This window comes from Hypanus sabinus, chromosome 7 (genome assembly GCF_030144855.1).
Source record: "Hypanus sabinus isolate sHypSab1 chromosome 7, sHypSab1.hap1, whole genome shotgun sequence".
NCBI lineage: Eukaryota > Metazoa > Chordata > Chondrichthyes > Myliobatiformes > Dasyatidae > Hypanus > Hypanus sabinus.
In genome coordinates, this window is record NC_082712.1 from 102,850,498 (window position 1) to 102,877,912 (window position 27,415).

At 49.8% G+C, this 27,415-nt stretch overlaps 1 protein-coding gene across 1 annotated transcript; it reads left to right on the top strand.

Moving 5' to 3' along the window:
* Positions 1-540: 540 nt before the first annotated feature.
* cd68 (CD68 molecule) lies at positions 541-27,415 on the top strand. Its single transcript, XM_059975324.1, has 6 exons — positions 541-698; positions 13,695-14,173; positions 15,440-15,556; positions 15,801-15,870; positions 22,858-23,031; positions 27,031-27,415. The coding sequence occupies exons 1-6, from the start codon at positions 653-655 to the stop codon at positions 27,168-27,170; spliced, it is 1,026 nt and encodes a 341-aa protein (XP_059831307.1). The 5' UTR covers positions 541-652; the 3' UTR covers positions 27,171-27,415.

Sequence of the window (27,415 nt, forward strand, 5' to 3'; positions counted from 1 at the left end):
CCCCGATGGTAGCAATGAGAAGAGGGCATGTCCTGGGTGCTGCTTTCTTGAGGCATCTCCTTTTGAAGATGTCCTGGATGGTGGGAGGCTGGGTTTACAACCCTCTGCAGCTTTTTTTGATCCTGTGCAGTGGCCCCTCCGTCCCAGATGGTGATGCTCTCCAACTGTAGAAATTTCTGAGAGTAATGTCATATTCAAACTCCTAATGAAATATTGCCAATTGGCATGACTGATTTGAGCCAGGAACTTGAAAATGTTCTCCCTTTCCTCAGTGAGAACTGTTGTGTGTTCCCTTGGCTTCCCCTTCCTGAGGTCCCCAGATAACTTCTTGACTCAAAGCATTTCTCTCCACAGCTGCTGCCTGTCCCTTTGAGTCTCTAACCAAGTCCACGCCTGGAGGGAAATGAAATGTCCTCCAATGCAGGAGGCGGCGAGGTGTGACTCCTGAGGCAAATAACGTTGGGTTGGGAGGGGCCTCTTACTTGAGAAGCTTTCAATTTTCCGATTGGTTGGTGCAGGCGAAAGTTTCGTTTCCTGAAGTCGTCGAGCAGAGAGAGAGAGAGAGAGAGAGAGAGAGAGAGAGCGAGCAGATTCACGGTTCTCTCATTTGGTTGTCGAGTACACGCAGTGAGATCTCCACCCTTAGCGGAAAATGTCTCTCTGCGTCCTCTCCCTGCTCATTGCCTCCGTCTCCCTGGGTGAGTTTGTAGCTCGAATAACCAAATCGGGTCCTCTTCGGGGAAGAATGTTTTTCAGCAATCTGTGCCTAAACCTTGCATGCTACTCTGTGCAGGTTGTAGTGGCAACTCGAGTTTCCTGGTCCCGGAGGGGGGTCGCGGGGTGGGGGTTGCGGCTGGTTCAGTCGATTCATTGTTTGGAACCGAATGGATTGAGAATAAACTGCTGGGAAAGGTCAGCCGGGCAGGCGGGGACTGGGGGAGGGGGCTGTTGGGGGGTTCGTCAGACAGAGAGAGGGTGTGTCAAGTTACAGAGAGAGGAGGGTGGGGGAAGGGGAGACAGAGGTAGATAGGAGAGTGGAGGAAGAGAAGGAGGGGAGAGGGAGAGACAGGAGGAAGGGTGGGTGGGGGGGTTGGCTGGTAAGGGGGAATGTGTAGGGGGTGTCAGTCCTGAGGAGGAGGTTTTTGGAGAGGACAGTGGGGTGTCTGCAAGAGAGGGAGGTGGAGAAGGATGGGGTGGTGGTGATGGGGAACGATAGACACAGTGCTGAGCAAAGTTACAGTTTCAATTATTTAAATACTTTTATCTAAGCCTTGGAGTTTCTGAACCACATTTACTGCTTCTCAATTCAGGAGGTAACCACTTGGCCTTATCCAGACTGTGTGCATAAAGTCTTTAATGTCCACTGTCTCCCATAAGACCCTTTGAGGTATCCTCATTATGTCAGGATGTGCAAACTTTAGGGATGGTGCGTAAGAAAAATCAGAATCAGGTTTAATGTTACTGGCATAAGTCATGAAATTTGTTGTTTGCTGGTCGTCTTATGAGGAAGCATTGAGTGAGCTAGTGTTCTCTAGAGTGGAGGAAGATAAGAGGGGTACAAGATGATAAACTAGATTAAATGTATAAAGGCGTTCTTCTAGGGCAAATGGCTAACATGAGGGGGGCATAATTTTAAGGCAACTGGAGTAAAGTATCGGGGGTGGGAGTTGTGTGGAACACCTTCCATTAGGGGAGATATGTTAGGGATTTGAAGAAACTCTTCAATTGGCACATAGCTATGGAAAAATTGAGGCTACGTAGGAGAGAAGAGAGATTGACCTTGGAGTAGGTTAAAGGTCAGCACAATATAATGGGTGAAGGGCCACACTGTTTAATGTTCTGGGTTCTATGTAACTCTGACCTGGGGGGGGGGGGGTTTACAGACAGGCAGGTCAGAGTGAGAATGGGGTGAAGAACAGGATGTTCCAGGCTTCACCACAAAATGGTCACTCTGGTTTCCTCAAAGTACACAGCATGAAGGTGTTAAAGGCAATGCACAGAACCACATCCTCTTAGTACTGACAACACCACCCCCTGACTCTGAGTGTCTTGACAGGATCAGCGCTGTATCTACCTCAGTCACCCTTTGCTTAACGGTTTCTAAACCATCCTGTGGACCTAGTGTGGCCAGCTGCCTGAGACATAGTGGAACACTCCCCAGTGTGAAGATGACTGTGTTCAGTGATTGCACTTGCTCTTGATAGAACATAAAACAGTACAGGCCCTTTGGCCCATAATACTGTGCCAAAATTTTATAGCTGCTCCAAGGTCAATCTAACCCTTCCCTTCCACACAACCCTCCATTTTTCTATCATCCATGTACTCTAAGAGTCCCTTAAATATCTTTAGTCCTTTACCACCCACCCTGGCACCACTCTGTGTGTAAAACACCTTGCTCTGACCCTTTCCTCCAATCACCTTCAAATTATGCTCCCTGCTGTTGACCATTTCTACCCTGGGGAAAACCCACTCCATCTACCATCATGCACATTTCTTGTTTACAAGATTAGTTTTAGCTTTATTTGTCATGAATACATGGTATGTAAAGTGAAATGGTGATCTTGAGCAAATACGAGGAAATATGCAGATGCTGGAACTTCAAACAACGCACACAAAATGCTGCTGGAACACAGCAGGCCAGGCAGCATCTATAAGGAGAAGCACTGTTGACATTTTGGGCCGAGACTCTTCGTCAGGACTAACTGAAAGGAGAGATACTAAGAGATTTGAAAGTAGTGTGGGGAGGGGGAAATGCAAAATGATAGGAGAAGACCGGAGGGGGTGGAATGAAGCTAAGAGCTGGAAAGGTGATTGGCGAAAGTGATACAGAGCTGGAGAAGGGAAAGGATCATGGGAAGGCCTTGGGAGAAAGAAAGGGGGAGGGGGAAAGCACCAGAGGGAGATGGAGAACCGGCAGAGAGAGAGAAAAAAAACAAACAACTAAATATGTCAGGGATGGGGTAAGAAGGGGAGGAGGGGCATTAACGGAAGTTAGAGAAGTCAATGTTCATGCCATCAGGTTGGAGGCTACCCAGCCGGTATATAAGGTGTTGTTCCTCCAACCTGAGAGTGGCTTCATCTTGACAGTAGAGGAGGCCATGGATAGACATATCAGAATGGGAAATTCCACGTCCCATTCCCATTCATGACTTCTCTAACTTCCGTTCATGCCCCTCCTCCCCTGCTTACCCCATCCCTGATATATTTAGTTGTTTGTTTTTTTTTCTTTCTCTCTCTGCCCATCACCCTGCCTGTTCTCCATCTCCCTCTGGTGCTCCCCCCCCCCCCTTTCTTTCTCCCTAGGCCTCACGTCCCATGATCCTTTCCCTTCTCCAGCTCTGTATCACTTTCGCTAATCACCTTTCCAGCTCTTAGCTTCATCCCACCCCCTCCGGTCTTCTATCATTTCACATTTCCCCCTCTCCCCACTACTTTCAAATCTCTTAGTATCTTTCCTTTCAGTTAGTCCTGACGAAGGGTCTCGGCCCGAAACGTTGACAGTGCTTCTCCCTATAGATGCTGCCTGGCCTGCTGTGTTCCAGCAGCATTTTGTGTGTGATGGTGATCTTGAGTTTGTATTAACAACCAACACAGTCAGAGGGTTGTGCTGGCGCAGCTCACAGGTGTGGTTATGAATCACAGTTCACTTCCCACTGCTCTCCCCGTGACTGCAGGGTTCCCTCCCACAGTCTGGTCAGTCACTGTAAATCATCCTATGGGTTAAACAGGGGGATTGCAGGGTGACATGGCTGGAAGGGCTGGTAGGGTCTATACCGCACTGGATCTCAATAAATAAATAATCCTAATCATATATCTTTGGGCTGTGGGAGGAAATTGGAGCACCCAAAGGAAACCCACATGGTTACAGAAAAAAACGTCCAAACTCCTTACAGACAGCAGCAGGAAATGAATCTTAATAATCTGGTCACTAGCGCTGACTGCTGTGCTACTATGCCGCACACGCATGTGACAGGGGCACTAACTGTTTGGTCTCGGCCAGGTGACCCAACCAGGCCCAACTCCGATACTCTAAATGGCTCCCAAATTACAAACAACAGAGCCCGTGAACTTGCACTTCACACATCCCGCTCAGAAAGTTGCAGCCAATGATGTGGGAAACACCACACTGCTTGCTTTTTGCAAAGTGAGATCCCATCATTGCACCTTAGAAAAGGTGGTAAACATCGTCTGGGGGCACTGGGGCGAGCTGTTGCTCGAGAAGGTACTGTCATGGCAGCATTGCCCCTCTGCATTCTCCTTCGGTGTCAGTGAGCCTGGACTAGTCCTAAAACAAAAGCCCTTTGAGACATGGTTCACAGTCGATGCAGAGGCAAACGCGCTATGTGAAATTGTGAGATTAAATTGGTTCACTCAGTAACGTGGGCTGCATATCAGAATCAGGGTTATTATCACTAACCAATGTTGTGAAATTTGTTTTGCAACAGAAATACAGTGCAATACATTTTTAAAAACCCTGTAAGTTAAGAAAATAAATATTTTTAAGAAGTATTGCAAAAAGAGAGCAAAAATAGTGAGATAGTGTCCATGGACCTTTCAGAAATCTGATGGTGGAAGGGTAGAAATGTTCCTAAAACATTGAGCATGCGTCTCCAGCCTCCTGTACTTCCTTTGATGGCAGTAATGAGAAAAGGGCATTGTCTGATGGTGAGGGCCCTTGATGATTGCACTTGAGAAAGAGCAGAAGAGATTAATTGGGAGATTCATAAATAGGGTCCATGTCCATAGATCTGTCAACATTGCCACACGTTGTTAGTCTTCACTAGTCAGGAGCTTGAGTCAAGAGCTGTAGGGTAATGTTGCATCTCTATAAAACTCTGCTTAAACCGCACTTGGAATATTGTGTTCAGCTCTGGTTACCTCATTATAGGAAGGATGTGGAAGCTTTAGAGAGGGTGCAGAGGAGATTCAGCAGTGTCTTGTTTGGAATGGAGAGCATGGCTTATGAGGATAGGTTGAGTGAGCTAGGGCAAAGGAGGATGTTCAAGATGCTAAGAGGCTCTGTAGGGAAGCGTTAGATTGATTTTAGAGTACGTTAAAATGTCAACATGATATTGTGTGCCAAAGGGCCTGTACTATTCTATATTTTCTGTTTGTACAACCCTCTTTACTGACACCCAGTCCACTCTCTCTCTCCACCACCAAAGCATATGGCCACAACATGCACTATCTACGGACACTCCGCGTTACTCCGAACAGCCCCTCCACAGGTGATGAATGTTGTCCCTGGCTGTGAGAACTGATTGCCTCTGCCAATCCTCCTTAGCACCTCCCCCACACCCTGTAGACATCCCACCCTCTCCCTGACTGTGCTTGCAACACGCTCAGAGCTCAGCACTTTTACCTTCCACTCACTCTGGCCCATTTCCACTCCCTTTGGCTGATCTACTGGAGTTCTTCGAGGATGCATTCAACAGAATAGACAAGGGGGCCCCTTTACTGGGTTTTTCTTTGGACATTGTGTCACAGAGGATGCTGGAGGTGAGAAACTGGTAAATGTTTGGGAGTAATTCAGGCTGTGACTGATCGTTAACTCCTAGAACCCAGGACATGGCCTATTTTCATGGCATCAGCGCTGGACTTTGGGGCGAGAGGTCCCGAGTTCGAATCTGGCCAGCTCCCTTGTACGCTCTCCATCCGTGCCTGGGTTGAGTGTCGAGCTAGCAACTCAACCTCGTGAATAAAAACCTGGAGAGGGATGGGCTCCGCCAGGTTTCAGATGCCCAAGCCACACCGTATGATGAGCAATCACCAAAAAGATCGGTGCAAGAAGCTTGTCATGACGGCACCCTGACAACTCCACCAGGAGTTAAGGGCAGACGCACGTGCGCGTGCACACACACACACTCTTACACTTATTGTAATTTTTAAAATATGTGATGGACTGTAATAGTGTTGCCAAACAACGTGCATATGTTGTTTAGTGATCGTAAACCTGGTTCTGATCCTAACACAACCTGTATGGATTATATTTTCCATAATCGATGAATACAGATCCAACTGTCAACTTTATTCACCATGTACACTCAGTGAGAACTCGATCTGGTACACCTACTCTTTAATGCAAATATCTTAACAGCCAGTCATGTGGCTGCAACTCAGTGCATGAAAGCATGCAGATATGTCGGTCAGTTCTTGTTCAGACCAAACACCAGAATGGGGAAGGAACGTGATGTAAGTGACTTTGGCCATGGAACGATTGCTGGTGCCAGACAGGGTGGTTTGAGTATCTCAGAAACTGCTGCTCCTCTGGGATTTTCACACACAGTCTCTGGAGCTTACAGAGAATGGTGGGAGAAATGAAGACAATCCAGTGAGTGATGGTGAAAATGAGAGAGGTCAGAGGAGAATGGCCAGACTGATGGGAGTCCGTTTTATTGTACAAGAGGTGGGGTCGAAGCTGTCCTTGAGCCTGATGGTGTATAATTTCAGTCTTTTGTATCTTCTGCCCAATGGGAGGGGAGAACAGAGAATATCTGGGGTGGTGGAGTCTGGTTTACTAAAGGGGCAAGATGTGTAAACAAGAGTCCATGGAGGGGAGGCTGGTTTCTGAGCTGTGTCCACAACTCCGCAGTTTCCTGTGGTCCCAGGCAGAGCAGTTGCCGTACCAAGCTGCGATGTGTTCAGATAGGATGCATCAATAAACACTGGATAGGGTTAAAGAGGACAGACCAAATTTTTCTAGCATAGTGAGGAAGTTGGTGAACTAACAAAGACAGTTATGTACAACGTGCAATAAAAAGTGAACAACTCTACTTTGAAACCCTCAACAGAGTCCTGATTAAGGATCTTGGCCTGAAACGTCGACTGTTTACTCTTTTCCATCGATGCTGCCTGGCCTGCTGAGTTCCTGCAGCATTTTGCGTGATTAGCAAAGTCAGTTTTTAAGGTGGTCACAGACTTAGTACTGTAAATGTTGGAAAGAAGGTGGGTGTCTTTGAACGAGAGAGACAGGCAGATAAAGAGAAAGAGAGGGGGAAAGGAAAAGGGAGGCAGTGGAGAGAGAACAGGGGTATGGAGGAGAGAGTTGTGGGGACAGACACCGGGGTTGTGGATAGGAGAGAATAATTGAGTAGGAGGGAAGAGAAACAGTGAGAGAGGGAGGTTTTTGGAAGAGAGAGACAATGAACAGGAGAGGATTCGATGGACATGGAAAACCTATTACCTCCGAGGACCAGAAGGGATTAGAGCGAAGGCCGGTCAAGGGCTGAGGAAAGATTTCTTTCCTCAAAGAAAGGTGATGCTTTGGAATCCTCCTCCCTGAGGGCTGTGAGGTCGCAAAGTTTACTCGAATTGGATGGATGGATTACTGAGCATTCAGTGAATGGGAGGGATAGGGGGGTGAGTGGAAACACAGTGGGTCATGGTGAATGTGGGTAGGCTAAAGGCCTAGTCCTCAGCTATCCCCAACCCCTCTCCATCTCCACTTCCACTACCCTCCATCTCCAATTCCCATCCTACCCCTCCCTCCCTCTCCACCCCTCCCAACCCCTCTCCAACTCCCTCCTCCACTTTCCACCCCTTTCCTCTCCACCTCCCCTCCCTCCCTCCCACTCCACATCCCTCCCCTTCCCTCATTTGTCACCCCTCTCTATCCTCTCTACCCATTCTCCCCTCTGTCCTTCTTCTGCCTCTTACTCCACCTCTTTATCCCATCTCCCTCCCTCCTCTCTCCATCTCCCTCCCTCCTCTCTCCATCTCCCTCCCTCCTCTCTATCTCCCTCCCTCCACTCTCCATCTTCCTCCCTCCTCTCTCCATCTCCCTCCCTCCTCTCTCCCTCTCCCTCCCTCTCCATCCTCCCACCCTCCTCTCTCCCTCTCCCTCCTCTCTCCATCTCCCTCCCTCCTCTCTCCATCTCCCTCCCTCCTCTCTCCATCTCCCTCCCTCCTCTCTCCATCTTCCCTCCTCTCTCCATCTCCCTCCCTCCTCTCTCCCTCTCCCTCCTCTCTCCATCTCCGTCCCTCCCTCCTCCCTCCCTCCCTCCTCTCCATCTTCCCTGCTCTCTCTCTCCATCTACTCCCACCTTTCATTCATACCCTCCCTCGTTCTGTCCCATATCTATTTTATTGTTCCTGCCTGCTTATCTCACCGCTTTGCTGCCTCTCCCTCGTTGCCCTTTACCCCTGTTGCTCCTCCCCTTTCCCTGACTCCGCAGATTTTGCAGTCTCCTCCTCCGAGGAACAAACCCTTGCCAGAGCTCTCTGCCCAGAGATGAAAGGAGAAGTGGCCCAGGCAAGCTGCAGCCGAAACTCAACTGCTGACAGCAAAATACTCTGCAGTTTTACAGCCTCCTCTGCTGAGCCCTCGCATCCTCCTGATCTGAAGGGTTTCCTGGTGGAGTAAGAGGGCAGGGGGAGGGAGGGAGGGAGGGAGAGAGAGAGAGAGAGAGAGAGAATATGAATCAGATATTTGAGTGCACTGGCTCTCGGTGAACTGCACAGGGTATGAGGACATTCCTTACATCAGTACAGTACACAGGGCACCCAGAACTACTCTCCTCCTCCTCTACAGTCTCTCTCATCTCCACCATTGTGCCTTTTCAATGAAACACATGTGCAACTGTCTGCAAACTACTCTCCACCTCTGCCCTCTCCTCCCCTCATCCTCCTCTGCCCTCTCCTCCCCTCATCCTCCTCTGCCCTCCACCTCCCCTCCCCCTCCTCTGTCCTGCACCTCCCCCTTCCTCCTCAGTTCTCCACCTCCCCCCCTTCTCTGCCCTCCACCTCCCCCCCTCTGTCTTCCACCTCCCCTCCTCTGCACCCCCACCTCCCCTCCCCCACCCCTGCCCCCCTACCTCCCCTCTTCCTCCTCTGCACCCCACCTCGCCCTCCCCTCAACACTCTAGTATCAGGCTGTGAAGTAAGTTCTGGTTACCCGTCTTTTTTACTGCAGTCCTGCTGAATGGTTTCGGCCCGAAACATCGACTGTACTCTTCCACAGATGTTGCCTGCCCTGCTGAGTTCCTCCAGCATTTTGTGTGTGTTGCGAGGTTTATAAAATGATTAGAGGCATAGATAGGCTGGACAGTCAAAATTGTTCACAAAGGGTGAAAAAGGCAAATACTAGAGATCATGAATTTGAGACAAGGAGGAAGATGAAAGGAATGTGGTCGGCAAGTTTACAATAGAATGGTGGGTGCCTGGGGCAGGCTGCCAGAGGAGATGGTCATGCACCTAGGTAGAAGGAATGTAGAGCAGTTTGTAAATGGGCACGGTTCCCTAAAGGTTACCTTGAAGCTTGAAAGCAAATGCAATGTTAGCATGCATTTTGAGAGGATGAGCACTGGGGCTTAACAGGGTGTTGGCCAGACCACATCTGGAACATTGTGAGCAATTTGGGACCCACATCTGAGAAAGGATATGCTGGCATTGGAGAGGGTCCGGAGGAGGTTCACGAAAATGATTCCAGGAATGAGGACTGTTTGACATTTTTTTTGTGTGTGCTTGCTGGAGATGAGAAGAATGAGGGAGATCTCATTGAAACCTAATGAATATTGATACACCTAGGTAGGGTGAATGTGGAGAGGATGTTTCCTGTTTTGTAGAGTCTAGAATCAGAGGAGACACTCAGAATAGGAGGATGTCCCTTTAGAACAGAGGTGAGGAGGAATTACTTTAGCCTGAGGGTGGTGACTCTGGATTTGTTGCCACAGATGGCTAAAGAGGCTAAGTCATTGGGTATATTTAATGCAGTAGTTGGTAAGATTATGGTTATAGTTATGGTAGATTATAGTTGATAAGGTTATGGAGGAAAGGCAGGAGGTTGGGGTTGAGAGGGATATCAGCCATGTTGCAGGTGGAGCAGGCTTGATGGGCCTATGTCTTATGGTCTAATGGAGATGGAAGCAGATAGACGGTGGCATTCAAAGGCTCTGTCAGGTAGACAGGAAATTGCTGGCAGTAGAAGGTTAGACTTCAGGCACAGCCCAGATGAGATTTAGAATCAGCAATATAGTGCAATTCATAGAAAGTACTATAAGCTACAAAAAGGGAAACATTAAAAAAGTGTAGGTAGTGTAAAAAGAGAGCAAAAAAGCGAGTAAGTGTTCATGAATTCATGGACCGTTCAGAAAACTGATGGCTAAGGGGACCAAGCTTTTGCTGAAACATTTGAGTGTGTGTCTTCAGGCTCCAGTACCTCCTCCCTGATGGTAGTAATTAGAAGAGGACACGTCCTGAGTGGTGAGGGTCCTTCATGACGGATGCCTCACTCGTGAGGCATTGTCTTTTGAAGATGTTCTGGATGTTGTAGAGGCTTGAGCCCATGATGGAGCTGGCTGAGATTACAACCTTCTGAAGCTTTTTCCAAGCCTGAGAAGTAGCCCCTCCATACCAGACAGTGAGGATGTTCTCCACGGTACATCTGCTAGAGTTTGATGACATACCAAATCTTCTTAAACTCACACAATGTGAGCAGGAACCCTAATAGATTATCCAGAAACATCTCCCCCCAGATAGAATGACACATTTGGTCAGTTCAGTCTCTGCATCTCTGCTGCCACACACTGCAGAGCCACCCTGACCTCAGCTTCCTTCAGAACTGTGACTAACGGTCTCTGAAGGTGAGAACCACAATGGTGCTATTGGATGATGTTACTCCAGATCTCATCTGATTGAGGAAAACTTCTGTTCTAGAAACTCAACTCTCCCAGAGCTGGATCAGCAAGGTCAGACACAGAGTGAAGCTCCCTCCACACCATCCCATCACACACCCCCGGGGTCAGACACAGAGTGAATCTCCCTCTACACTGTCCCATCACACACTCCCGGGGTCAGACACAGAGTGAAGCTTCCTCCACACCATCCCAATACACACTCCCGGGGTCAGACACAGAGTGAAGCTCCCTCTACACTCTTCCATGACACCCCCAGGGTCAGTCACAGAGTGAAGCTCCCTCCACACCATCCCAATACACACTCCCGGGATCGGACACAGAGTGAAGCTCCCTCTACACTCTCCCATGACACCCCCAGAGTCAGTCACAGAGTGAAGCTCCCTCCACACCATCCCAATACACACTCACGGGATCAGCTAGGCGAAATATTCCGGACTCTTAGTGGGTCAGTGGCAGGTGGACTCCCTGCTGATGGAGATGAGAGCTTTTGAGTAGAGCACTAGACGTCTCCTCTATCTGGGAGTCTACCTGAGTCTTTCTGGTTGCCTCCGGCCGGGAATCCCCTCCTCTGGCAGAGTCCTCAGTGGATGTCGGTGCGGCTCAGGTGTGTGGAGACCCCGCAATCTTATCCGAGAGCCGAGTCCACACAACTTGATCGGTCTCTCCTCGACACCCACAATCCCATTCAGGGATGCAAGTAGGAGGTATCTGTTTGGGCTGCTGCTTCACACCCTCCACTTCCTTGTTCTTGTTCACCGTCCCGACATGCCATGGTGTTCGGTCTTTCCTCCTGCAGGTGAGGAGGGTCCCCACTGGAAGTCCCTTTACGAGGGGGTTCTTCCCATGCACCTGGGGGATCTCGGCTGGAGGGTGCTGCATAGAGCGGTGCCCTGCAACAAGTTCTTCAGTTTGTACACAGATCTCCCATCCGCATGTCACTTCTGTGGGCTGGAGGAGACCGTGTACCGCATGTACCTGGAGTGTGCGAGGCTGCTGCCCCTCTTTGCGTACTTGCGTGGGCTGTTTCTCGCCTTCTGGCTACATTTTAGCCACACCCTATTTACATATGGTCATCCAGTAAGGAGGGGGGCATGGAGGGATGAGGATGTCCTTGTTAGCTTGCTCCTTGTCCTGGTGAAAACAGCCATCCATGGGTCTTGGAAACGAGTGGCGGGAGGAGCTGCCCGGGCAGACTGCCTGGCAATGTTTAGGGGGTATGTTCGTGCCCGGGTAAATATTGAACACACAGTCCATGGCGACCTGAGAGGAGTGTCGAGACCGTTGGGCTCCGCAGGGTGTAAATGCCATCGTTGATAGAGATGGAAACATTTTGGTGTAATGTCTATAGTCTATTTGTAGTGAAGTAATTGTGTTAGTCACTGTTTTGTATATACTTTTAGCTCCGATTTTTGTAATAAAGGAATTTTGTATTAAGCAAGAAGGGTCAGACACAGAGTGAAGCTCCCTCCAACCTGTCCCATCACATACTCCCAGAGACAAACACAATTCCTTCTGAGAATTGTTTCAATACAGAGTCCTGCTTCAGCCCAAAGTTATCTCCACACAGTGCTGCAGGCTTCAGTTTTGGGAGGGTGTTAAATCTCAATATCTTTGATTGATCTTACAAACATAGAAAACCTACAGCGCATTACAGGCCCTTTGGCCCACAAAGTTGTGCTGAACATGTCCCTACCTTAGAAATTACTAGGCTTACCTCTGGCCCTCTATTTTTCTAAGCTCCATGTACCTGTCCAAAAGTCTCTTAAAAGACCGTATTGTATCCGCCTCCACCACCGTTCCTGGCAGCCCATTCAATGCACTCACCACTCTGCGTTTATATAAAAAAAACAAAAAAAAACATACCCCTGACATTTCCTCTGTACCTACTCCCCAGCACCTTAAACCTGTGTCCTCTTGTGACAACCATTTCAGCTCTGGGAAAAAGCCTCTGACTATCCACACGATCAATGCCTCTCATCATCTTATACACCTCTGTCAGGTCACCTCTCATCCTCCGTCACTCCAAGGAGAAAAGGCCGAGTTCACTCAACCTATTCTCATAAGACATGCTCCCCAATCCAGGCAACATCCTTGTAAATCTCCTCTGCACCCTTTCTATGGCTTCCACATCCTTCCTGTAGTGACGCGACCCGAACTGAGCACAGTACCTCAAGTGGGGTCTGACAAGGGCCCTGAGCAACAAGTGACTGCTGGTCTCTTGATCAGTCAGAATGCTGGGTTTTGATCTGGTGGGCTAGTGACACTGACTGTGCCTTGGTCATGTGCTCTCGGCTGGCTCATACATTGCACGTGAGCGGTAGGACACTGACTAGTGTGGCAAAACAGAAGGATCCGGGAATACAGATCCATAATTTTTTGAAAGTTGTGTCACAGGTGGACAGGTTTGTAAAGGGAGCTTTTGGCACATTGACCTTCATACATCAGAGTGCTGAGTACAGGAATTTGGATGTATGTTGAAGTTGTACAAGATGATGTTGAGGCCAAATTTGGAGTATTGTGCACAGTTTTGGTCATCTACCTACAGGAAAGATACCAATATGATTGGAGTACAGAGAAAACTTACAAGGATGTTGCTGGGACTTGAGGACCTGAGTTATAAGGAAAATTGAATAGATTACGACTTTATTCGCTGGAGCAGAGGAGAATGAGGGGAAATTTGATAGAGGTTTTCAGAATTATGAGGGGGAAAGATAGGGCAAATGCAAGCAGGCTTTTTCGACTGAGGTTAAGTGAGACATGAACTAGAGGTCATAGGTTAAGGGTGAAAGGGGAACATCACTCAGGCTGGCATGAGTGTGGAATGAGCTGACAGCTGAAGTAAAATGCAGGATACTTTTCTGAAGTGCAAATCTTCAAGAGATGTTTGGATGAGTACATGGATGCAAGTGGTATTGAGAGTGTGATCTCAGTGCAGGTCGATGGGACGAGGCAAAGTAACAGTTCGGCATGGACCAGATAAGCTGAAGGGCCTGTTTTTGTGCTGTGGTGCTCCATTACTATTGGAGAGACATAATGCTTCTGTTTGTGTTTTCTTTGCAGGAAGATCTGACCCTCTGTGTGAGGGGACTAACTGTCGGCCGACATTAGGCACACTCATTCCTGCTACCTCGGTTTTGCCTCCAACTCCTGGGTCACTGAGTCCAGGCATTACAACCAACCAAACAACTCCCACTCCAACAACAACCAAACACACCACCCATTCCCCAACACCAACCAAACACACCACCCATTCCCCAACACCAACCAATCACACCACTCACACCCCAACACCAGCCAATCACACCACTCACACCCCAACATCAGCCAATCACACTACCCATACACCAACACAAGCCAATCATACATCACCAACCAATCACACCACACCAATTCCAACCAATCACACCACCCATTCAGTCCCAACTCCCACAGGCCCTCCAGTGCTGACAAAGGGAACGTACAAGGTGTCCAATGACAAAATGATCTGTGCCTTGGCAACACTGAAGATCGAGCTGCGTGTCGAGTATGAGACCGGCAGGGTGAGCAGGGGTTGGGCCACAGAGACAGAGCTCCCTCCACAATCAGGTTTATTAATACTGACAAATGTCATAACATTTGTTGGTTTTGCACCAGTAGTACAGCGCAAGACATCACAATGAGGCACTCTCTGGGTGATGGTGCTTTATAATAATGGGTGTTACCTATGATGGGGGCAGCTTGTGCCTGTGATTGAGCTGGTTGAGTTTACAACCCTCTGCAGCTTTTTCCAATCCCGTGCAGTGGCCCCTCATAGAGAAAGGTGATGCAAACCTGTCAAAATGCTTTCCTGGTACATCTGCAGAAATTTGTAAAAGTCTTTAATGACACTCCCTCCACACCGTCCCATCACACACTCCCAGGGTCAGAAACAGAGTGAATCTCCCTCCACACCGTCCCATCATACACTCCCGGGATCAGACACAGAGTGAAGCTCCCTCCATACCGTCCCATCACACACTCCCGGGGTCAGAGAGAGTGAAGCTCCCTCCATACCGTCCCATCACACACTCCCGGGGTCAGACACAGAGTGAAGCTCCCTCCACACCGTCCCATCACACACTCCCGGGGTCAGACACAGAGTGAAGCTCTCTCCACACTGTCCCATCACACACTCCTGGAGTTAGACACGGAGTGAAGCTCCCTCCACACCGTCCCATCACACATTCCCGGGGTCAGACACAGAGTGAAGCTCCCTCCACACTGTCCCATCACACACTCCCAGGGTCAGACACAGAGTGAAGCTCTCTCCACTCTGTCCCATCACACACTCCCGGGGTTAGACACGGAGTGAAGCTCCCTCCACACCGTCCCATCACACACTCCCGGGGTCAGACACAGAGTGAATCTCCCAACACACCGTCCCATCACACACTCCCGGGGTCAGACACAGAGTGAATCTCCCTGTACACCGTCCCATCACACACTCCCGGGGTCAGACACAGAGTGAAGCTCTCTCCACACTGTCCCATCACACACTCCCGGGGTTAGACACGGAGTGAAGCTCCCTCCACACCGTCCCATCACATACTCCTAGGACAGGGTTAGACACAAAGGGAGAGATCCATGTCTGTTTGGCAACCTCTTTCCTGCCAATCCCAGATCCTTCTGTGTCTGACCTCCTTAAGTGGGAAGGTTTTGGGCTCACCCCTGAACTTGATTGCACTGCCATCACTCCAGTTGCAGGGGCCAAGAACTATCATTGAGAGAGTAGTGGGGGTGGGCATTGGGGTTTAAATATTGGTGACTACAGTGCACTCTTTTTGCAGTGGGGAACATTTTTCATCCAACCCAACCACACCAAGGCATCGGGAGCCTGTGAGAAAGACACTGTGAGCATGACCCTGACCTACCCGCAAGGGTTCCTGACTTTCGGCTTTAAAAAGGTGAGTATGAATTCGGAGAGTGTACCTATAGACTGGGATGGGGAACAGGAACCCTCTCTGACCCTGGGGTCAGTGTTGGGGGTGGGGAGCAGGAGTCATCAGGAGGCAATATAGAATGCTGTATGCAGTGAGGCAATGGGAAGGGGTTACAGAAATATACTGGTCATCTCTGTGGGGCTTACCTTGAGCTCTTGGGTATGGGTTATTGGTGATTATTGTTTATTCGGTGATTCTGTCTCAACAGGACAAGGACAGGAGTTATCACCTTCACCAGATCGAGACCCAGCTCACCTATAAATTCCCGGGTTCTACCAGTGAGTTCCCACATTCCTGATCCACCGAGAGCAGCAGGAGACAAGCCCTGATTGTTCTGTCCCTTGGGGTACAGAGATGGGTTGGGGTGTAGAGGTTGGTGGGGATTACAGAGATGGAGAGGGGTGTAGGGGCTGGTGGGATTACAGAGATGGGGAGCGGTGTAGGGTCTGGTGGGGTTTACAGAGATGGTGAGGGGTGTAGGGGCTGGTGGGGGTTACAGAGATGGGGAGGGGTGTAGGGGCTGGTGGGATTACAGAGATGGGGAGCGGTGTAGGGTCTGGTGGGGTTTACAGAGATGGTGAGGGGTGTAGGGGCTGGTGGGGGTTACAGAGATGGGGAGGGGTGTAGGGGCTGGTGGGGGTTACAGAGATGGGGAGGGGTTTAGGGGCTGTTGGGATTTACAGAGATGGGGAGGGGTTTAGGGGCTGGTGGGGTTACAGAGATGGGGAGGGGTGTAGGGGTTGGTGGGGGTTACAGAGATGGGGAGGGGTTTAGGGGCTGGAGGGGTTTACAGAGATGGGCAGGGGTGTAGGGACTGGAGGGGTTTACAGAGATGGGGAGGGGTGTAGGGGCTAGTGGCGATTACAGAGATGGGGAGGGGTGTAGGGGCTGGTGGGATTACAGAGATGGGGAGGGGTGTAGGGATTGGAGGGGTTTACAGAGATGGGGAGGGGTGTAGGGACTGGTGGGGGTTACAGAGATGGGGAGGGGTTTAGGGGCTGGTGGGGGTTACAGAGATAGGGAGGGGTGTAGGGTCTGGTGGGGGTTACAGAGATGGGGAGGGGTGTAGGGACTGGAGGGGTTTACAGAGATGGGGAGTTGTGTAGGGTCTGGTGGGGGTTACAGAGATGGGGAGGGGTGTAGGGGCTGGAGGGGTTTACAGAGATGGGGAGGGGTGGGGTTTACAGAGATGGGGAGGGGTTTAGACGCTGGTGGGATTACAGAGATGGGGAGGGGTGTAGGGGCTGGAGGGGTTTACAGAGTTGGGGAGGGGTGTAGGGACTGGAGGGGTTTACAGAGATGGGGAGGGGTGTAGGGGCTGGTGGGATTACCGAGATGGGGAGGGGTGTAGGGGCTGGAGGGGTTTACAGAGATGGGGAGGGGTGTAGTGGCTGGAGGAGATTTCAGAGATGGGGAGGGGTGTAGGGGCTGGAGGGGTTTACAGAGATGGGCAGGGGTGTAGGGACTGGAGGGGTTTACAGAGATGGGGAGGGGTGTAGGGGCTGGTGGGGATTACAGAGATGGGGAGGGGTGTAGGGATTGGAGGGGTTTACAGAGATGGGGAGGGGTGTAGGGACTGGTGGGGGTTACAGAGATGGGGAGTTGTGTAGGGTCTGGGGGTTACAGAGATGTGGAGGGGTGTAGGGGCTGGAGGGGTTTACAGAGATGGGGTGGGGTGTAGGGACTGGAGGGGTTTACAGAGATGGGGAGGGTTGTAGGGGTTGGTGGGGGTTACAGAGATGGGGAGGGGTGTAGGGATTGGAGGGGTTTACAGAGATGGGGAGGGGTGTAGGGACTGGTGGGGGTTACAGAGATGGGGAGGGGTTTAGGGTCTGGTGGGGGTTACAGAGATGGGGAGGGGTGTAGGGGCTGGTGGGGGTTACAGAGATGGGGAGGGGTGTAGTGGCTGGAGGAGATTACAGAGATGGGGAGGGGTGTAGGGGCTGGAGGGGTTTACAGAGATGGGGAGGGGTGTAGTGGCTGGAGGAGATTACAGAGATGGGGAGGGGTGTAGGGGTTGGTGGGGGTTACAGAGATGGGGAGGGGTTTAGGGGCTGGAGGGGTTTACAGAGATGGGCAGGGGTGTAGGGACTGGAGGGGTTTACAGAGATGGGCAGGGGTGTAGGGGCTGGTGGGGATTACAGAGATGGGGAGGGGTGTAGGGGCTGCTGGGATTACAGAGATGGGGAGGGGTGTAGGGGTTGGTGGGGATTACAGAGATTGGGAGGGGTTTAGGGGCTGGAGGGGTTTACAGAGATGGGCAGGGGTGTAGGGACTGGAGGGGTTTACAGAGATGGGGAGGGGTGTAGGGGCTGGTGGGGATTACAGAGATGGGGAGGGGTGTAGGGGCTGGTGGGATTACAGAGATGGGGAGGGGTGTAGGGGTTGGTGGGGATTACAGAGGGGGAGGGGTTTAGGGGCTGTTGGGATTTACAGAGATGGGGAGGGGTTTAGGGGCTGGTGGGGTTACAGAGATGGGGAGGGGTGTAGGGATTGGAGGGGTTTACAGAGATGGGGAGGGGTTTAGGGGCTGGTGGGATTACAGAGATGGGGAGGGGTGTAGGGATTGGAGGGGTTTACAGAGATGGGGAGGGGTGTAGGGACTGGTGGGGGTTACAGAGATGGGGAGGGGTTTAGGGGCTGGTGGGGGTTACAGAGATAGGGAGGGGTGTAGGGTCTGGTGGGGGTTACAGAAATGGGGAGGGGTGTAGGGGCTGGTGGGATTACAGAGATGGGGAGGGTTGTAGGGATTGGAGGGGTTTACAGAGATGGGGAGGGGTGTAGGGAGTGGTGGGGGTTACAGAGATGGGGAGGGGTTTAGGGGCTGGTGGGGGTTACAGAGATAGGGAGGGGTGTAGGGTCTGGTGGGGGTTACAGAAATGGGGAGGTGTGTAGGGACTGGAGGGGTTTACAGAGATGGGGAGGGGTGTAGGGACTGGAGGGGTTTACAGAGATGGGGAGAGGTGTAGGGGCTGGAGGGGTTTACAGAGATGGGGAGGGGTTTAGACGCTGGTGGGATTACAGAGATGGGGAGGGATGTAGGGATTGGAGGGGTTTACAGAGATGGGGAGGGGTGTAGGGACTGGAGGGGTTTACAGAGATGGGGAGAGGTGTAGGGGCTGGAGGGGTTTACAGAGATGGGGAGGGGTGTAGGGACTGGAGGGGTTTACAGAGATGGGGAGGGGTTTAGACGCTGGTGGGATTACAGAGATGGGGAGGGGTGTAGGGGCTAGTGGGGATTACAGTGATGGGGAGGGGTGTAGGGGCTGGTGGTTATAGAGATGGGGAGGGGTGTAGGGGCTGGAGGGGTTTACAGAGATGGGGAGGGGTGTAGGGACTGGAGGGGTTTACAGAGATGGGGAGGGGTTTAGACGCTGGTGGGATTACAGAGATGGGGAGGGGTGTAGGGGCTAGTGGGGATTACAGAGATGGGGAGAGGTGTAGGGGCTGGAGGGGTTTACAGAGATGGGGAGGGGTGTAGGGACTGGAGGGGTTTACAGAGATGGGGAGGGGTTTAGACGCTGGTGGGATTACAGAGTTGGGGAGGGTTGTAGGGATTGGAGGGGTTTACAGAGATGGGGAGGGGTGTAGGGACTGGAGGGGTTTACAGAGATGGGGAGAGGTGTAGGGGCTGGAGGGGTTTACAGAGATGGGGAGGGGTGTAGGGGCTAGTGGGGATTACAGTGATGGGGAGGGGTGTAGGGGCTGGTGGTTATAGAGATGGGGAGGGGTGTAGGGGCTGGAGGGGTTTACAGTGATGGGGTGGGGTGTAGGGGCTGGTGAGGGTTACAGAGACGGGGAGGGATGTTGGACTGAAGGTCGTAACAGAGATTGGGGGGAAGGTTGGGGGCGGAGGGGTTTACAGAGACGGGAAAGTGGATGTACCGAAGGGAGGTGGGTGTGAGTGAATTAAAGTGAATACAGAGGGCAGGCTGCAGATTATGTGGGTCTGATACTTTTACATCCGGGCAACTGCCCTCAGCCACCGGGGAAGAGGCCACTCAGCCAATCATACCTGGGCTAAAGTCCTGAGACACTCGCTGCTCTCTCTCATTCCAGTCCCAAATGCTTCTAGCCTGGGCTGACCCCATCTGCTCTCTCCCACATCTCTGCCCCACTAGATCCCAAGAAAGCCCTGGAATCTGATCCAGCAACATCAGGGAAACGAGTCAGTTTTTCAGATCCAAGACCCCATAGAAATATTCTGCAGATTAACGTGAGTCACTTACTGATTCAGTCTCCACAGACGATCCCTGACCCACTGAGTATTTCTGATGTTTTAATTTTCTCTGACTGATCGGTGCTGCTGGTTGAATGTGCGGAGGGAGATTGAGCAATGCCTGGCGGATTCAGCTGCTCATGCTTTTCACAAAATGTCTTCTGACACTTTCACATCCTCTAACCAACCGTTCATCTCTGGAACCAACTCCACAGCCCCTCCTTCTCCCAACACTCCTCCATCTTCACATCTCCTCTACCCCTTCCTGACTCTCCCTTTCCCCCTTTTTATCCATATTTCTCTCATTTTCACTAACTCCATCTCATCCCTTCTCTCCGTCCCTCTCCCCATCGTTTTCACCTTCACTCCGTCTCCCCCGTCGTTTTCACCTTCTCTCCGTCCCTTTCCCTGTCGTTTTCACCTTTTCTCTGTCTCTCCCCGTCGTTTTCACCTTCTCTCCGTCCCTCCCCTGTAGTTTTCACCTTCTCTCCGTCTCCCTGTCGTTTTCACCTTTTCTTCTTCTCCCGTCGTTTTCACCTTCTCTTCTTCTCCCCGTCGTTTTCACCTTCTCTCTGTCTCTCCCCGTTTTCACCTTCTCTCCGTCTTCCCCTGTCTTTTTCACCTTCTCTGTCTTTCCCTGTCGTTTTCACCTTCTCTCTGTCCCTCTCCGTCATTTTCACCTTCTCTCCGTCTTTCTGTCGTTTTCACCTTCTCTCCGTCCCTCTCCCTGTCCCTCCCCCTGTCGTTTTCACCTTCTCCCCGTCCCTCCCCCTGTAGTTTTCACCTTCTCTCCGTCTCCCTGTCATTTTCACCTTCTCTCTGTCTCTCCCCCTGTTGTTTTCACCTTCTCCGTCTCTCTCCTGTTGTTTTCACCTTCTCTCCGTCTTCCCGTCTTTTTCACCTTCTCTGTCTTTCCCTGTCGTTTTCACCTTCTCTCTGTCCCTCTCCGTCGTTTTCACCTTCTCTCAGTCTTCCCGTCATTTTCACCTTCTCTCCGTCTTTCCCTGTCATTTTCACCTTCTCCCCATCTCTCGCCCTGTCATTTTCACCTTCTCTCCGTCCCCGCCCCTGTAGTTTTCACCGTCTCCCTGTCATTTTCACCTTTTCTCCCTCCCCTGTTGTTTTCACCTTCTCTTCTTCTCCCCGTGTTGTTTTCACCTTCTCTCCTTCTCCCCATCGTTTTCACCATCTCTCCGTCCCTCCGTCTTTTTCACCTTCTCTCCGTCTTTCCCTGTCGTTTTCACCTTCCCTCTGTCCCTCTCCGTCATTTTCAACTTCTCTCAGTCTCCCCGTCGTTTTCACCTTCTTTCCGTCCCTCACGCTTTTGTTTTCATCCTCTTTCTGTCCCCTCCCTCTCACCATCTCTTCATTCCCTCCATTTAGTGAGCCTTGATCAGGTTTGGTGTGTCTGCAGGTTTGTTTTGTGGGATGTTTTTAAAGCCTACAGCACAATACTGGCCCTTTGGCCCACGAAGCTGTGCCGAACATGTTCTTACTTAAGAAATTACCTGGGGTTACCCATAGCCCTCTATTTTTCTAAGCTCCATGTACCTATTGAGGAGTCTCTTAAAAGACCCTTTTGTATCTGCCTCCACCACCGTCACCAGCAGCCCATTCCATGCACTCACCACTCTCTGCATGAAAAAAACTTGCCCCTGACATCTCCTCTATGCCTACCTCCAAGTATCTTAAAACTGTGCCCTCTTGTGTTAACGATTTCAACCCAAGCAAAAAGCCTCTGACTATCCACTCGATCAATGCCTCTCATCATCTTATACACTCTATCAGGTCACCTCTCATCCTCCGTCACTCCAAGGAGAAAAGGTTGAGTTCACTCAACCTATTCTCATAAGGCATGCTCCTCAATCCAGGCAACATCCTTGTAAATCTCCTCTGCACCCTTTCTATGGCTTCCACATCCTTCCTGTAGTGAGGTGACCAGAACTGAGTACTCTTAGTGGGGTCTGACCAGGGCCCTATATAGCTGTAACATTACCTCTCGGCTCCTAAACTCAATCCCATGGTTGATGAAGGTCAATGCACTATATGCTTTCTTAACCACACAGTCAACCTGCACAGTAGCTTTGAGCGTCCGATGGACTCGGACCCCAAGATCCTGCTGATCCTCTACATTGCCAAGAGTCTTACCATTAGTACTGTATTCTGCAATCATATTTGACCTACCAAAATGAACCACCTCACACTTAGCTGGGTTGAACTCCATCTGCCGCTTCTCAGCCCACTTTTGTATCCTATCAATGTCCCGCTGTAACCTCTGACAGCCCTCCACACTATCCACAACACCTCCAACCTTTGTGTCATCAGCAAATTTACTAACCCATCCCTCCACTTTCTTATCCAGATTATTTATAAAAACCATGAAGAGTAAGGGTCCCAGAACAGATTCCTGAGGCACACCACTGGTGACTGACCTCCATGCAGAATATGACCCATCTACAACCACTCTTTTGCCTTCTGTGGGCAAGCCAGTTCTGGATCCACAAAGCAATGTCCCCTTGGATCCCATGCCTCCTTACTTTCTCAATAAGCCTTGCATGGGGTACCTTATCAAATGCCTTGCTGAAATCTATATACACTACATCTACTGCTGTTCCTTCATCAGTGTGTTTAGTCACATCCTCAAAAAATTCAATAAGGCTCACAAGCACGATCTGCCTTTGACAAAGCCATGTTGACTATTCCTAATCATATCCCTCCAAATGTTCAAAAATCCAGCTTCTCAGGATCTTTGCCATTTTCTCTGCATTTACTCTATCTAGGATTTTCAATATTCAGTAGATTTCAATGTGACCCCCCAGCACTGTTCTTTTAGAGGGTGGGCAGGGAGAGACAAAGAGAAGTCTGTGAAAAGGGTAGGGAGAAAGATGTAGGGAGGAACAGACAAAGAGAGTGGGAGCTGGATGTGAGGGATCGCTTGTTTTGGATGGACTTTCCCAGGCCCTGAACCAACCTGGCTCTGAGGTCACAGGAAACAGAGAGCTGGGGGAGGAGGCTTGGGTCTTACGTTTTCTGGTTGTTCTCACAGGATCCATGAAGTTTACAGCCAACAACACAGCGCTGGTGGTGATGGAGACGGCGCTAGGCCACTGCTCTCGGTGCTCCAACCTCTCGCTGGAGGCTGGACACTCCTTCTGGGTTGATCTCGTGGACCAGGAGGTGCAGGTCTTTGAAGTCCCAAGAACACAGACCTTCGGCCCAGGTATTCGGGGTAGGGGGTGGGGGTCAGGGGCACAGAACTGGGCTGGAAGTATTAGTGGGTGAGGGAGAAGAGGTGGTGAGGACAATGGAGGGAGAGAAGGTTGCACTGCATGGGTAGGGAATGTGGGGTTGGAGATTGGGAGGGTGCAGAGGGGTGGAGTTGTAGGATGGGTAGGGGAGTTAGGAGGGGAAGGGTTTAGGGGGTTGGTGGGGGTGATGATGATTGAGGGTAGAGGAGGACTCTAACTTCCAAATTCCAGGGGGACTCGAACCTCCCTTAAAGTGACCTCGTCGGTGTCCAAGTGTATAAGTTATCTCAGGGATTCCGTCAATATAGAGTCTAGAAGACGAGGGGTCGGCTGAGTGATAGGTTAATGCGAGAGATCAAGGTAAATCTTACTTTGTGGGCCCATCCGTCCCAAGTCACCATCACACAGGCGATCGCTTACTCAGTCCGTCCGGAACCGCCATATATGTTGGAATCCCATCCTCGTCGCCAATTGTCATGTTTGTTTTTCCAAGACCCTTTTACACTTGATACAAATGCAAGACACCGAAATCTGTAACTTATAATGGTTTATTTAAACCAGCGCAAGCTTGCCCGGTAGAACTGCTCACCTAAACTCTGCAGCGTGTGCAGAATTCAGACAAGCAATACTCTCTGAACAGGGGAACAATTCTTTCTTTTATATACTATTTGCAAGGCAGCTTAGTCACATACACAAGATACAGTTTTGCCACACCCCAGGACACATGCTCAGTAAGAGAGACAATACGAGACAAAGGACACTTAATCACCTAAAGCAGCAGTAAAGGTCAGCCACCCAAGAACAATAGGCAAGATTTGTGATTGGGTTGTGATTGTGGGAGATTTTAATTTTCCTCACATAGACTGGGAAGGGATGAGTGGAAAAGAGATTGATGGTTTGGAGTTTGTAAAATGTGTGCAGGATAGTTTTTTTTGCAGCAATACATAGAGGTACGAACTAGAGAAGGGGCAGTGTTGGATCTTCTGTTAGGGAATGAAATAGGCCAGGTGACGGAGGTATGTGTTGGGGAGCACTTTCGGGTCCAGTAACCACAATGCCATTAGTTTCTTTATAATTATGGAGAAGGATAGGACTGGACCCAGGGTTGAGATTTTTGATTGGAGAAAGGCTAACTTTGAGGAGATGCGAAAGGATTTAGAAGGAGTGTATTGGGACAATTTGTTTTATGGGAAGGATGTAATAGGGAAATGGAGGTCATTTAAAGGTGAAATTTTGAGGGTACAGAATCTTAATGTTCCTGTTAGGTTGAAAGGAAAGGTTAAAAGTTTGAGAGAGCCGTGGTTTTCAAGAGATATTGGAAACTTGGTTAGGAAAAAGAGAGATATCTACAATAAATATAGGCAGCATGGAGTAAATGAGGTGCTCGAGGAATATAAAGAATGTAAAAAGAATCTTAAGAAAGACATTAGAAAAGCTAAAAGAAGATACGAGGTTGCTTTGGCAAGTAAGGAGAAAATAAATCTGAAGGGTTTCTAGTTATATTAATAGCAAAAGGATAGTGAGGGATAAAATTGGTCCCTTAGAGAATCAGAGTGGACAGCTATGTATGGAGCTGAAAGAGATAGGGGAGATTTTGAACAATTTCTTCGGTATGCACTAAGGAAAAGGATATTGGTATGGTAAGAGAAACAAGTAGGGAAGTTATGGAAACTATGATAATTAAAGAGGAGAAAGTACTGGTGCTTTTAAGGAATATAAGTGGATAAATCTCTGGGTCCTGATAGGATATTCCCTAGGACCTTGACGGAAGTTACTGTAGAAATAGCAGGGGGCTCTGACAGAAATATTCCAAATGTCATTAGAAACAGGCATGGTGCTGGAGGATTGGCATATTGCTTATGTGGTTCTATTGTTTAAAAAGGGCTCTAAGAGTAAACCTAGCAATTATAGGCCTGTCAGTTTGACGTCGATGGTGGATAAATTAATGGAAGGATTTCTTAGAGATAGGGTCTGATTAGGAACAGTCAACATGGATTTGTGCGTGTAAAGTCATGTTTGACAAATCTTATTGAATTTTTTGAAGAGGTTATGAGGAAAGTTGACGAGGGTAAAGCAGTGGATGTTGTCTATATGGACTTCAGTAAGGCCTTTGACAAAGTTCTGCATGGAAGGTTAGATCGTTCGGTATTGATAACTGTTTGTCAGGTTGGAGGCCGGTGACTGGTGGTGTGCCTCAGGAATCTGTACTGGGTCCAATGTTTGTCATATACATTAATGAACTGGATGATGGGGTGGTAAATTGGATTAGTAAGTATGCAGATGATACTAAGGTAGGTGGTGTTGTGAATAATGAAGTAGGTTTTCAAAGCTTGCAGAGAGATTTAGGCCAGTTAGAAGAGTGGGCTGAATGATGGCAGATGGAGTTTAATGCTGATAAATGTGAAGTGCTACATTTTGGTAGGAATAATCAAAATAGGACATACATGGTAAATGGTAGGGCATTGAAGAATGCAGTAGAACAGAGTGATCTAGGAATAATGGTGCATAGTTCCCTGAAGGTGGAATCTCATGTGGATAGGGTGGTGAAGAAAGCTTTTGGTATGCTGGCCTTTATAAATCAGAGCACTGAGTATAGGAGTTGGGATGTAATGTTAAAATTGTACAAGGCATTGGTAAGGCTGAAATTGGAGTATTGTGTACAGTTCTGGTCACTGAATTATAGGAAAGATGTCAACAAAATAGAGAGAGTACAGAGAAGATTTACTAGAATATTACCTGGGTTTCAGCACCTACATTACAGGGAAAGGTTGAACAAGTTAGGTCTTTATTCTTTGAAGCATTGAAGGTTGAGGGTGTCTTGATAGAGGTATTTAAAATTATGAGGGGGATAGAGTTGACGTGGTTGGGCTTTTTCCATTGAGAGTAGGGGAGATTGAAACAAAAGGACATGACTTGAGAGTTAAGGGGCAAAAGTTTAAGGGTAACATGAGGGGGAATTTCTTTACTCAGAGAGTGGTAGCTGTGTGGAACGAGTTTCCAGTAGAAGTGGTAGAGGCAGGTTCGGTATTGTCATTTAAAGTAAAATTGGATAGGTATATGGACAGGATAGGAATGGAGGGTTATGGGCTGAGTGCGGGTCAGTGGGACTAGGTGAGAGTAAGCGTTCGGCATAGACTAGAAGGGCTGAGATGGCCTGTTTCCATGCTGTAATTGCTATATGGTTTTATATGGTTATTAAACCATTCCTTATTTTTCAACCGAAGTATCTTATTCAGCATTTTCAGAGAGCAAAGTATAATTAGATTGCCACCTCGTGCATTTGAGACAAGGATGCCCGTGACATAGTTTAACATCTAATTTCTTACATGTTAGCAGGACAAATTAATCCTTTAACCCCTTAACAACTCAGTAGGGGTAATGATGAATGAGGGAGGGTTTAGGGAGTTGGTAAGGATGATGAATGGAGGAGGGGAGTTAGGGGGGAGGGTTTACAGATTGGTAGGCGGGATGATGATAGGGAAGCGGAGTTGGGAAGGGGAGGGTTCGTGGTTTGGTAGGGGTGATGATGAATTGGGGTGGGGTGTTAGGAGGGGAGGGTTTAGGGTGTTGGTAGGGGTAATGATGAATGGGGAGGGGAGGGTTTAGAGGGTTGGGGTGATAATGAATGGGGAGGGGAGGGATTGGGGGTTGGTAAGTGTAATGATGAATGGGGAGGGGAGGGATTGGGGTTGGTAGGGGTGGTGATGAGTGGGGAGGGGTGTTAGGAGGGGAGGGGTGATGAATAGGGAGGTGTGTTAGGAGGGGAGGGGTGATAATGAATGGGGAGGGGAGGGATTGGGGTTGGTAGGGGTGGTGAATGGGGAGGGGTTATGATGAATGGAGGAGGGAATGTTAGGAGAGGAGGAGTGATGATGAATTGGGGAGGGTTGTAGGCAGGTGTGGGACGGAGAGGGAATCGGTGCTGGTTGGGTGTTCCTGCTGCTGTATTGAACCGATGCCTATGCCCACAGCTGACGTGTGTCCTCGGGACCACAAGCTGCCCGTAGTCGCCATCGTGGTGGTGGTCTTGCTGTTGCTGCTGATCATTATCATCGTTATCGTCTACCTGATCCACCGGAAGCGCAGCCCTGCCGGCTACCAGAGCCTCTGACCGCACCCGGCCAGTTCTGCTGTTAGTGCAACTTCTGTTGGGGTGTGGGGATGAAGGAATTGGGGGTGGGGGGTGGGGGGTGGGGGGGGAAGGTGCTTCCCGTGCTAGGACCTGGGACTATTTCTGCTTCACATGGTGATGATCGGAAACCAGATCCACCAGGTCTGTGTGCTTGTGTGCTTTGTTTTGCTTCATTTTGCAGGGGGCATTGTTCTGAAATGATCTCTCCTCCCCCCCCCACCCCA